Below are 10,973 nucleotides of genomic sequence, written 5' to 3' on the forward strand. Positions count from 1 at the left end.
GGGAAAGAAAAACTTCCCAAAGTGTGCAGCTGACCACGTTAGGGTCTCATGAACCTAGTATGCTCTTACACAGTAAAAAAACCCCTCTCCATCTCAAGGTTAGGAAATAACTAAGATGTGTCTCATCATGGGCTCTGCTTAGAAAAAAGGGTGAATTTCAGCCTTGATGCAAAGTGTCTGAGTCAGTCTCCTTACCAAGGATAATGACAGATGTGGTCCCATCTCCAACTTCTTCATCCTGAGTGCGGCTGATCTCTATCATTGATTTTGCAGCTGGATGCTGGACTTGAATCTATGTAGGAGTAAGGAGTATGGAAAGCAGAAACATCTCATGTCACTCAATAGAACAAATATTACACCTTTAATAAAATCAAAGGCATTCTGTCCAAACACAGCAAGGCTTTTTCTTCCCTCTTCAGACCAAAACCAAGCCCTTGTGATTGACAGTGTTGTGTCTCTTCACTGTTTCTCAGGCATTACAGTTTTTAGGGTGTTCTTTTAACAGCTCTTGCACCAGACAGATGATAATGATTTCTAGGTCTCATCATGTGGCATTGTGAACACCACCATCTACTCAAAAGGTCTCAATGCAGTTGATAACAGCTCCAATTACCAAAGAATTTGTATCAGTCTTGTAAACACTCCATGAAAACTTCCTGCTCTAAGATCAAACCTACATTTCTCTAGAGCAAGAACACTTGCTGGATATGTTTCATTTCTCCTCAGTAAGAACCTTTCTTGGTGCAGCTGGTTGGCACTTGCTGGCTCTCAGGACAGGTGAGGAGATCACACAGCTCCACTGCCATCCAAGATTCAGACACATACCGACTTAATGTTAAGCAAGAAAATCCTTCAGGAGAAACTTACTTCTCTAAGAATAGCATTGCCATCGTTGGTCATCACAATCCCACCCATGGGGTCCAAGAGCATCTGCAAGCACAAAGAGAAACAACACTTGACTGCTCTGTCCATGTGTGTCTCACTTCCAGCCAGCTGCAGACAGGTGCTGCAGCACAAATTCTTACCTTCATCATTGCTCTTGGTCCTAAACATGTTCGGATAATGTCAGCAATAGTCTAGGAGGAATCAAAGAAATGAGGTAATACAGGAGGGCATCAAAAAGTCTAAAAAAAACCCCCATGGTAAAATCAGAAGTCCCTGTAAAATTTAAATGATTCAACAACTCCACTGTGGTTGAGATGGAGTCAAAGTTAAGAATTGTGTGGCAATGAGAATATGGGGATCACCAAGACACTGGAACCACACTAAATTATTATCTTAATCAGATGTCAAAACTGAGACACTTTCAGACTTTGCAGAGAAAGGGAGTTTGGTTGGTTAAATCCCTCTATGGTTATTTATAGGATACCCATTACATGAACAACACAGATATTTTATTTTTGTAGAGAATTTTTATGTAATACTATAAAAATCTTCTGATAATATAGCAAATTATTTTCTATGTTGCTTCTTCTTCTACTCTATATTCATATAGAATAGAGAAAATATGCTTCACATCCAGTTTTCCCTCTGAAATATACAAATACACACACACCAAAAAAAAAATAATAAAAGGAACAGAAGAGCCTGAGAATTTGGTACCTTTGCAGCAGTGATGTTTCCTGTCTGGACTTTTCTTCCAGACTCACGTTTTGTATTCTGACCTAAAGCATACAGAAAAAATAAAATTAATCAAGTACAAAACAATAAGGATGCAGTCATCTCTCAGTCACACATTCAACATGTGACCAGTTTGAAATTCAGAGTTTATAATACAATACTGCAGTGATGATGAGAAACACATTGACAGATTGTCAGTGAAAAACAACATTCCCTATTATAACAGGACTCCTTGTTAGCATCCTGAGACAAAGCTTTGCAAACCTGAAACAGGACCTATTACCCCAGAAAATCAAACTGCAGTTACTCAGATCTGACAGATCTCACAAAGCCAAGGAGCTGCTATTGTATAGTAGTGCTCAGTAAAAAAGAGTTACAGAGGCTCATGTACAGCAAGCAGAACTAGGTGAACATAAAGTTAATCCATCATTGTTGCTTTGGCATATGAGGGTGACCAACTGGCTCACAACTACAGCTGGAGACCAGCTATCAACAAACTCAGCCCTAGAGCACACTTGGGCTCAGGGATGCTTTTCTGGAATTACAAACCAGGCCGAGCATGCCCAGATTTACTCAGGAGCAGATGCATGCGCACAGGAAAGGTGTAAGACAGAACAAAAGGAAGCAACAGTAAGAGCAGCACCAAGTCTCAGGCAAGCAGGCTTACAGAAAAGGGGCAGTGGGCTAGCACAGTCTGCCTATTGGGTTAACAGAGCACAGAATGGATGGAGAAAAGACAATGAGATACCCAAACAGGAAAAAAAAAACTGGGAACGCCTTGTATTGGTAGATGGTGGTAGAATCATAGAATGGTTTGGGTTGGAGGTGACCTTAAAGACCACCTTGTTCCAAAGCCCTCTCACAGGCAGGGACACCTTGTTCAAATCTCTCTCCCTTCTCCGTCTTTTAGAACTCCTTTGGGAACTCGAAGGTCCCCCTGGAGCCTTTACTTCTCCAGGTTCAACACCCCCAGCTCTCCCAGCCTGTCTCCAGAGCAGAAGGGCTTCAGTCCTTGCAGCAGCACTGTGAACTCCCTCAGACTCGCTCCAGTAGCTCCGTGTCCTTAACACTGATCAGAGGCCCAAGAATTGGGGTTCACATGGGGTTCAAACAGGGCAGTACAAAGCAGCATGCTGACAAAGATGCGATCACAGCTGAAGGCTGCCAGAAAAGGTCTGAGCGCAGCGGGGCTCCGAGATGTCCCGGGCAGGGCGCGGTAGAGGCTGAGGGGAGAGAGCTGGGGAGGGGAGAAGAGGCTGTGGGGAGGGAGATGTGAGAAGAGAGCAGAGACTGTGGGGAGGGAGCAGAGACTGTGGGGAGGGAGATGCAGAGGGGAAGCAGAAGCTGTGGGGAGGGAGCTGGGGAGGGAGCTGGGGAGGGGGAGTAGAGGCTGTGAGGAGGGAGCTGGGGAGGAGAGCAGAGGCTGTGGGGAGGGAGATGCGAGGAGAGAGCAGAGACTGTGGGGAGGGAGATGCAGAGGGGAGCAGAGGCTTTGGGGAGGGAGCTGGGGAAGGGGAGCAGAGGCTGTGGGGAGGGAGCTGGGGAGGGGAGCAGAGGCTGTGGGGAGGGAGCTGGGGAGGGGAGCAGAGGCTGTGGGGAGGGAGATGCGAGGGGGCGAGGGGGAGCAGAGGCTGTGGGGAGAGAGCTGCGGAGGAGAGCAGAGGCTGTGGGGAGGGAGCTGGAGAGGGGAGCAGAGGCTGTGGAGAGGGAGATGCGAGGGGGAGCAGAGGCTGAGGGAAGGGAGATGCGGGGATGGAGCAGAGGGTGTGGGGAGGGAGATGCGAGGGGGAGCAGAGGCTTTGGGGAGGGAGCTGGGGAAGGGGAGCAGAGGCTGTGGGGAGGGAGCTGGGGAGGGGAGCAGAGGCTGTGGGGAGGGAGATGCGAGGGGGCGAGGGGGAGCAGAGGCTGTGGGGAGAGAGCTGCGGAGGAGAGCAGAGGCTGTGGGGAGGGAGCTGGGGAAGGGGAGCAGGGGCTGTGGGGAGGGAGATGCGAGGGGAGCAGAGGCTGTGGGGAGGGAGATGCGGAGGAGAGCAGAAGTTGTGGGGAGGGAGCTGGAGAGGAGAGCAGAGGTTGTGGAGAGGGAGCTGGGATGGGGAGCAGAGGCTGTGGGGAGGGAGATGCGAGGAGAGAGCAGAGACTGTGGGGAGGGAGATGCAGAAGGGAGCAGAGGTTTTGGGGAGGGAGCTGGGGAAGGGGAGCAGAGGCTGTGGGGAGGGAGCTGGGGAGGGGAGCAGAGGCTGTGGGGAGGGAGATGCGAGGGGGCGAGGGGGAGCAGAGGCTGTGGGGAGAGAGCTGCGGAGGAGAGCAGAGGCTGTGGGGAGGGAGCTGGAGAGGGGAGCAGAGGCTGTGGAGAGGGAGATGCGAGGGGGAGCAGAGGCTGAGGGAAGGGAGATGCGGGGATGGAGCAGAGGGTGTGGGGAGGGAGATGCGAGGGGGAGCAGAGGCTGTGGGGAGGGAGCTGAGGAGGGAGCTCCGAGCGGGAGCAGAGGCTGTGGGAAGGGAGATGCGAGGGGAGCAGAGGCTGAGGGAAGGGAGATGCGAGGGGAGCTCGGACCGCGCCGGTGGCGGCAGCGATCCCCAATGGATCCCCGGCAGGACAGGAGACCCCGGTCGAACACGCTGTGAAAGGCCGCCCGGCCATGAGGAGACCCAACATGGCGGCGAGTCAAGCGAGCGGCAGAGCGGGCCGGGGGTCCGAACCGTTCACACCCTCACCCTCCGCCCCGGGAGACCGGGCCGGGCCGGCGGAACTTACTGAGAACCAGGACGGGGCGCGGGCCCATCATCGCGGCGGAACCTTCTGGAGCCTCGGCACTGTCGCCTGGTAATGCCGCGCCACAGCGCACCGCCCCTGAGCCGCGGTGAATCGCGCGTGAGCGCCGCGCCCGATCAGAGGGAACGCCCGGCGAGTTCCGGCCGGGAAGTGACGGCGGGCAGCGGGGCGGGAGCAGCGGGGGCTCCGCCGGAGCGCGGGGCAGGCCCGGCCCGGCCCTGGGGCCTGCGGGGTACAGCTGAGTGCTCATCGTGCTGCTGCCTGCCTGTTCTATTCCGAACCGATGCCACGAGTCACCTCGGCTGCGAAAGGCACACCTCAATGCCCCCCAGCACCCATGGTCAGCACGGCGGTCTTGCCCAGCCTGCCCAGTACAGGACGCTAGGAAGAGGATGGATATTGAGGAGACAGCGCCTGTCCGATAAGGCAGGCCGTGCCCGGGTCCTGGAGCAGCAGCTCCTGCTGTTAGAACGAACCGAGCCCGTGCCCCAGGCTCGGGTGTCCGCTCCAAGGAGGGCCCCAAGCCCTCTCCAGCTGCCAGCGGCCATTTTCTGTCTCAGGCGGTTCAGTGTCACCAGAAGGGACAGAGGGTCACATAATGGCATGGGAAGAGACCGGGTGTCACACGACACGACCTGATCCACTGTCAGCAGAAAGCTGGAGCACATCTAGGGGAGGGGGGTGTGGGTGCATGTAGATAAGCAAAGCAGCCCTAGTGCAGGAAGAGTTTCCAGCCTCTGCACCTGATTCTTGAGGAACTGAACTCTGATCTGCCTCCCTTCTCTCCACCCTCATTGCTTTACAAGCCCACCATGGACCAGGGCAGGCTGCTGGGCCACCGAGCAACATCAACAGGGCAAAGCAGCAGCTCTGACATCCTCTATCAAATCAGATCTGGGGTGTGACCAGAGCAAGCTCTGTCCCACAGCAGCCAGAGGGGACCCCGAGATGTGACACCCTGCAGAAACCTGCGGCAGGCAAATGAGAGCTGGAGGCAGCACAGGGGGCACAGCCCCACAAACAGGGCCCCCTGGGCACTAACACACTGCTCCTAGTAGGGATTGCTGCAGCTGCTGAGGACAGAGGGCTTCTGCCTCCAAAGAGGCTGGACAAGGCAGTTTGGGACTTTTGGTTGTTCTTTTTTTCTGTTTGCTTGTTTCTCCATTAGAACACAGAGGACACCTCATTGCTGCTGCTGCTGCAGCCACCGAATCCTTTGCCCAGAGGGCTGAAAGCGCAGCACAGGCAGCACTTCTCAGGGGATGGTGCCATCCCCACTCAGCCACTGCTCTTGGTGCTTCAGGTTTGTCCTTTGCTGAGCTCTGGGCTGCTGGTGCCATTTGACTCTGCTCAGTTCTTTTTGGTCTTGGGGGTGTCGTACTTCCTCTTGCTCGAGTACCAGAGCAGCAGGGGGATCCCGATGGACGGCAGGGTCATCACGCCAAATGCGGCCCAGTCCAGCTAGAGGGAGAAATTGTTAAAGAAAAGTCAATACAATCCAGGCCACAGGAGTCTTAGAGCAATCAGGTCAGAGGAGGAGAGGGAGGGGACACCTCACACTGTGTGCAGCTTCCTCACGTGGGGAAGTGCAGGGGCAGGCAATGACCCCTGCCCTCGGTGACAGCACCTGAGGGAGTGCCCGCAGCAGGGTCAGGGCAGGATATTAAGAAAAGGCTTCTCCCAGAGCTTGGTCTCCCAGACATTGGAAAAGGCTCCCCAGGAAAGTTGTCACAGCACAGAGCTTGACAAGAGCTCAAGCAGTTTGGGGACAGGAACAAAAGGCACATGGGTTGGGATTGCTGGGGTTATCCTCTGCAGGGCCAGGAGTTGGGACTCCACGATCCATGTGGGTCCCTTCCAGCCTAAGAGGTTCTAAGATTCTACTCTTAGATTTTCTGCCTCAAATCCCACAGTGCAGCTCATTCACACAGGGAGCTGAGATAGAAACTCAGCTGCTTCTGTGACAGTGCTCTGGAGAAGTGACAGGAATGAACTCCAGCTCCAGCTGGAACTCTCCAGGTGAATGCAGAGCAAGCCACACACACCACATGCAAGCAGGAAGCCACCACACTCGGCTGCAGCTGCTGTGGTGACTTTTCCATTATCAATGGACAGGTACTTACAAAATGAGGGGAGAACCTCCTGTCGAAGTCACGCTGAGCCAGGATTCCTCCCTGCCCAGGAGCACTAGTGAAGCCAACCTGCAAAAGGCAAGGAAAAGACACTTTGTCACCTTTCCTCATCGCTCCAGAGCTGGGCAGGATGAGAGCACACAGACACGCATCATCCCCAAACACACAGCTCCAGGAGCACCCTCAGGTCTATCTGCAGGGCTCCCATAAATCAGCCACTTACCACAACCTGTGCACCCTCCTGTGCCAGGTACGTGATGGTGGCAGAGGTGAAGTTGAAGTAGCCAGCTTTGAGAGGCCGTAGAACCACGGTGTGGGACACGTTGCTCGCTCTGGCAGCCAGACATTAAGGAAAACACTTGCATTTCATCACAGGAAGAAAAGTGAGGAGATGGGAAAGAGCAGCCTGGAGCCAGGTGCAAAAGTCAGTGCTGCTGACAAATCTGAGTGCTCGTGGTCACAGCCAGCCAGATCCACCTTAGGCTGACCCAGCTGCTCCTCTGCACACAGAGCAACTGCCCCAGGACCTAGTGCTGTCTGCAAGGAAACTTTAATTTTACACAGCACCGTCCAGAAGAGCAGGGGTTTTGATTTGGCACCCTATCCAAACTCTGGAAAGAATTTCACAGACAGCAGATGAAGATTTGACAAAGCTGCAGGATGCTCAGGGGCAAGAAACAGGGTTGGGAGAAATTTCAAATCATCAAAAGATACGGAGCAATCCTGTCCCACTTGACGTTGAGCATGCCAGAGACGATGCCAAAATCTTCTGGGGGGAAGGAATCATCAGACAGCTCCACATCCAGGGCAGCACTAAACACAACAGAGAGGAGTGAAAGGGGAATCTTAAGATTTGCTCACAGGCTCTGCAGTAAAGTGCAATGACAGTTCCATCCTGACCAAATGGAAGAATTGGCTTTTGAAAGATTAAATGTCACCAGTGGAATATGGGGAAGAGAGCTGAGGTGTTTTATGGGACTGCAGAGAGAGGAAGGCAAAGCTGAGAGAAACAACCACATGGACAGGAAAACCTCTGCTGTTTCCACAAAAAAAGCAGTTTCCTGAACTTCTGATACCATCCCATGGATACACATGTTGGCCTAAGTAATAACCAAATGCCACATATAAAATCACAGTATCTCATTAATGTTGTATGAATCCAACATTACAACACCATATATTCTTCTCTTAGTAGTACTGTACTCAGCATGCATTATTCTGCCTTGAAAAGAAAAAATCTAAAGACCTAAACTGCAAAGCTCTTCAATAGTGTCCTGCATTTTATCAATCAGCTTTTCATTCTGCAAATGAAGCTTTTTAACAGCATCGTAGAAGTTCTGTTTTATCTTTGTCAGGTTCTTAGTTAAGTCCTGATAGCAAAATGAATTTTCATTAAAAAGGATAAAGGTGAAAAAGAGTTCATAAAGCCAAGAAAAGGAGCTGCATGTGTGGGGAGCACAGTGTCACCAGGACACCACAGGAACTGCACCATGATGCACTGACAGCTTGAGCAGCCACGAGGTGAGAGCAGGGACAACAGAATAGGAAGGAAAAGGCAAATTTCAGGGTCAATCCTTCAGGCACTGTGGGAAAGCTCAGAGTCAGAGGGAGCAAAAGCAAGAGCACATCACAGAGCTCAGAAATCACCTTGTACCCTGCAGCCACACAGAGAACATTTGCTTGTGGTCACTACTGAAGCCTGGACAGGGCTTACCTGGAGCCAACATTGTAGATGTTGTACTGCAAAGTCAAGTCCTTGCCCTCCACTGCATATCTGTTTAACAGGGATTTGGAGGCCAGGAGCCTGGCACCATCCTCACAGTGAGCCACAGACACCAGGGCAAACACGGCAAGAAGCGCGAGCTTCATCTGGGAACACAAGGAAATGGAATGACACTGATCATTTGGAATCTCTCAACACTTGCCTGTGGGCATGTAAGAATTGGCACAGCTGTGTCCCAGATCTGCAGCCATGGAAGGAAAGTCAATGGTCTTCTCCCCTTTCAAAGCCCTGGCCAGTATCACTGCCCTTTAGAGAATCATGGAACATCCTGAGTTGATCCCACAAGGGTCATTGATTCCAATCCCTGGCACTGCTCATCTCAGTAATGGGCAAAGCTTTCAGATCACTAAGCCTCTTCTAGGAACTTCCAGAGCAAAAGCTTTGGCAATCAACAGTTTGATCCATTTTAGCAACAGTTAATTGTCCTTGCAAAGCCTGGCAACTTTCCAGCCCTGTCTTTCACACCAGCGTTAGTTCTTCTCAGAAAGCACCAGCTCTTCACTTCCAACACTTATTCTTTCCTATTTCCAGCCACTGAGGAACCACCAACACCCTCCAGTGGCTTTTATGATCCCCTGCACAAATCCCTGCTTCAGGCCACGTGGCCTGACTTATCCAAACACAGTGCCTCTGAAGCCACCCTGTTGAGAGGACAAGGAAACAGCAATGCTACAGATGTGACCAGACAGGACACTCGATGGGGCTTTTAAATGCAAAATCTGCTGCAATATCAGGGCCTCCACAGTCACAGGGTGGCTGGACAGGGCTGTAAAGACCATCCAATTGCACCCCCTGTCATGGGCAAGGACACTTTCCACTAGACCAGCTCGCTCCAAGCCTCATCTAAACCTGCCTTCAACACTTCCAGGGATGGAGCAGCCACAGCTTCTCTGCTTCACCTGTGCCACTGACTCAAGGCCCTTCTCCAAAGTCCCTCACCAGCATTCCTGGAGCTCTTTTAGGCAGTGGAAGGAGCTCTGAGGTCTCCCTGGAGCCTTCAATTCTTTAAGCTGAACACTCCCAGCTCTCCCAGCCTGTCTCCAGAGCAGAGGATCTAGATCATCAAGACCAGCCCCTGAATAATTTCTGTGGCTTTCTCTGGACTCACTCCAGCAGCTCCACGTCCTTCCTGTGCTGGGAGCCCAGAGCTGGAGGCAGCTCTGCAGGGCAGGGTCTCAGCAGAGGGGCACAATCCCCCCCTTCACACGCTGCCCAAGCTGTTGGGATGTGCCCAGGGCAGTGTTGGCTTTCTGGGCCCACAATGCACGTTAGCTCAGCATGCTGAGGTTCTTATCAACCCATCCCCCCCAAACTCTTCTCAGGGCTGCTCTCCATCCATTCTCCCCCACTCTGGTGATGTTTCGGTGCAGATGCAGTCCCTGCCTTTGGCCTCGCTGAACCTCGGGCGCTTGGCCCGGACTCGCCTGCCCAGCCTGGCCCAGTGCAGGTGCCAGAAGCCCCTTCCTTCCCTCCAGTCCTGCCCCGCTGCAGCCGCACACCAGCGCACGCAGCCCAGGCTGCTCCTGCCTACTCACGAAGCCCAGGGGCCCAGAGGGGCTCAGGGACACCTCTCAAGAGAGAACCGCCCGCTTTCACCCACCGCTGCCGCCGAACACCCCGACAACGACGCTCCAGCAGCAGAAACCGGCCCGTCCTTCCCGGCCCCTCAGAGCCCACCTACAGACCCTTCCCAGCGCCCCCCACTCCGCCCAGAGACCCGAGGACACAGCCCCCAGACACTCCGGGCCTCCCGCCCCTCACCGTCTCTCCCGCCGCCAACGCCGCAAAGACGAGTCAGCGCAGCCGCGGCGGAAGTGACGCACGAACACCGCGCCTCACGGGCGCCCTATGCCCCCTGGGAAATGGAGTCCACACCCGCGCGCACGGAGGGACTCCGCGCCTGCGCAGGGCACACTTCCGGCGCTGCGCCATCGCCCCCTGGTGGCAGAGTGTGGGGAAGGGAGCGGGCGGATTGTGCTGAGCCGGGCTCTGAAAAGGCTCTGGAGAAGGGCAGCGGGTGTGTCTGGGCGCAAGTGCTCTGCCCAGGTCCGTGGTGGATGTGTAAAGCAGTGAGGAAGGAGTGAAGGAGGAGGTGCAGGGTTTAATTCCTCAGGAATCAGGTGCACAGAACCCCAGAGTCTCCCTAGCTCCTTGACTCATTCCCTCAGACAGGCTGCGCCTTCCATGTCCCGACCTCACTAGAGCAAAGTCAGGAACGTAACAAAACTCTTCAGGATAAAAGTGAATTACTGATATTTGTTCTTTATTTTAAAGTTTTGACACTTCAGTTCCAGTTTTATTGACCAAGCAAGCGTGGTGTGCAGCAGCAGTGCAATGACTGGAGCTGCTGAGGGGATGATTCCTCCCCTTCTTTTGCAGGGATGGAGTTTGTCCATTTGGAATGGCATTATTGAAGAGAATGATCTGCTGGTCAGAGCTCTTTCCCTTGCTTTGTGCCTCTTTGGGAGGTTGGGGTGAGGTCATTTGGAGCATCCAAATGTCAGTGAGGGGTGGGCAGTGGTGCAGCAGAAGGGCAGGTGTGAGGAGGATGAGGGGGTCACAGGAGATTTCCACCCCCAAAACCTGGCTGTGTTGGTTTCAACAACCAATGAGGAGCTAAACTCCGAACAAGCCACTGTCCTTCCCCTCCTGCCATCAAGGGAGG

At 53.4% G+C, this 10,973-nt stretch overlaps 2 protein-coding genes across 3 annotated transcripts; both read right to left on the reverse strand.

The window, feature by feature from the left end:
• Positions 1 to 157: 157 nt before the first annotated feature.
• LOC117008786 (T-complex protein 1 subunit gamma-like) lies at positions 158 to 4,643 on the reverse strand. Its single transcript, XM_033082852.1, has 5 exons — positions 4,376 to 4,643; positions 1,603 to 1,664; positions 1,026 to 1,076; positions 868 to 930; positions 158 to 292 (listed from the first exon to the last, which is right to left on the reverse strand). Exons 1-5 carry the CDS (start codon positions 4,641 to 4,643, stop codon positions 158 to 160), a joined length of 579 nt encoding a protein of 192 aa, XP_032938743.1.
• Positions 4,644 to 5,511: 868 nt separating this feature from the next.
• Positions 5,512 to 10,153, reverse strand: SSR2 (signal sequence receptor subunit 2). Of its 2 annotated transcripts, none has more exons than XM_033083063.1 (6): positions 10,070 to 10,153; positions 8,240 to 8,394; positions 7,240 to 7,338; positions 6,749 to 6,857; positions 6,517 to 6,594; positions 5,512 to 5,854 (listed from the first exon to the last, which is right to left on the reverse strand). In XM_033083063.1, the coding sequence occupies exons 2-6, from the start codon at positions 8,392 to 8,394 to the stop codon at positions 5,744 to 5,746; spliced, it is 552 nt and encodes a 183-aa protein (XP_032938954.1). In that variant the 5' UTR covers positions 10,070 to 10,153; the 3' UTR covers positions 5,512 to 5,743. The 2 variants fall into 2 exon arrangements, with proteins under 2 accessions (XP_032938954.1, XP_032938955.1); XM_033083064.2 differs by lacking the exon at positions 10,070 to 10,153 and adding an exon at positions 9,909 to 9,986.
• Between the last annotated feature and the right edge of the window lie 820 nt (positions 10,154 to 10,973).

The sequence above is a fragment of the Catharus ustulatus genome, chromosome 30 (genome assembly GCF_009819885.2).
Source record: "Catharus ustulatus isolate bCatUst1 chromosome 30, bCatUst1.pri.v2, whole genome shotgun sequence".
Taxonomy (NCBI): domain Eukaryota; kingdom Metazoa; phylum Chordata; class Aves; order Passeriformes; family Turdidae; genus Catharus; species Catharus ustulatus.

What these genes read in the sequence shown, in the direction of transcription:
- LOC117008786 (XM_033082852.1), bottom strand. Translation starts at nt 4,643, where the DNA reads ATGAGCACTCAGCTGTACCCCGCAGGCCCCAGGGCCGGGCCGGGCCTG. An exon ending in GACCAAGAGCAATGATGAAG is followed by an intron (nt 931 to 1,025) that starts GTAAGAATTTGT and finishes TTGTGCTTGCAG; the next exon opens with ATGCTCTTGGACCCCATGGG. An exon ending in GCAATGCTATTCTTAGAGAA is followed by an intron (nt 293 to 867) that starts GTAAGTTTCTCC and finishes ACTCCTACATAG; the next exon opens with ATTCAAGTCCAGCATCCAGC.
- SSR2 (XM_033083063.1), bottom strand. Translation starts at nt 8,394, where the DNA reads ATGAAGCTCGCGCTTCTTGCCGTGTTTGCCCTGGTGTCTGTGGCTCAC. An exon ending in AGGAGGGTGCACAGGTTGTG is followed by an intron (nt 6,595 to 6,748) that starts GTAAGTGGCTGA and finishes TGCCTTTTGCAG; the next exon opens with GTTGGCTTCACTAGTGCTCC. An exon ending in GGAGGTTCTCCCCTCATTTT is followed by an intron (nt 5,855 to 6,516) that starts GTAAGTACCTGT and finishes TTCTCCCTCTAG; the next exon opens with CTGGACTGGGCCGCATTTGG.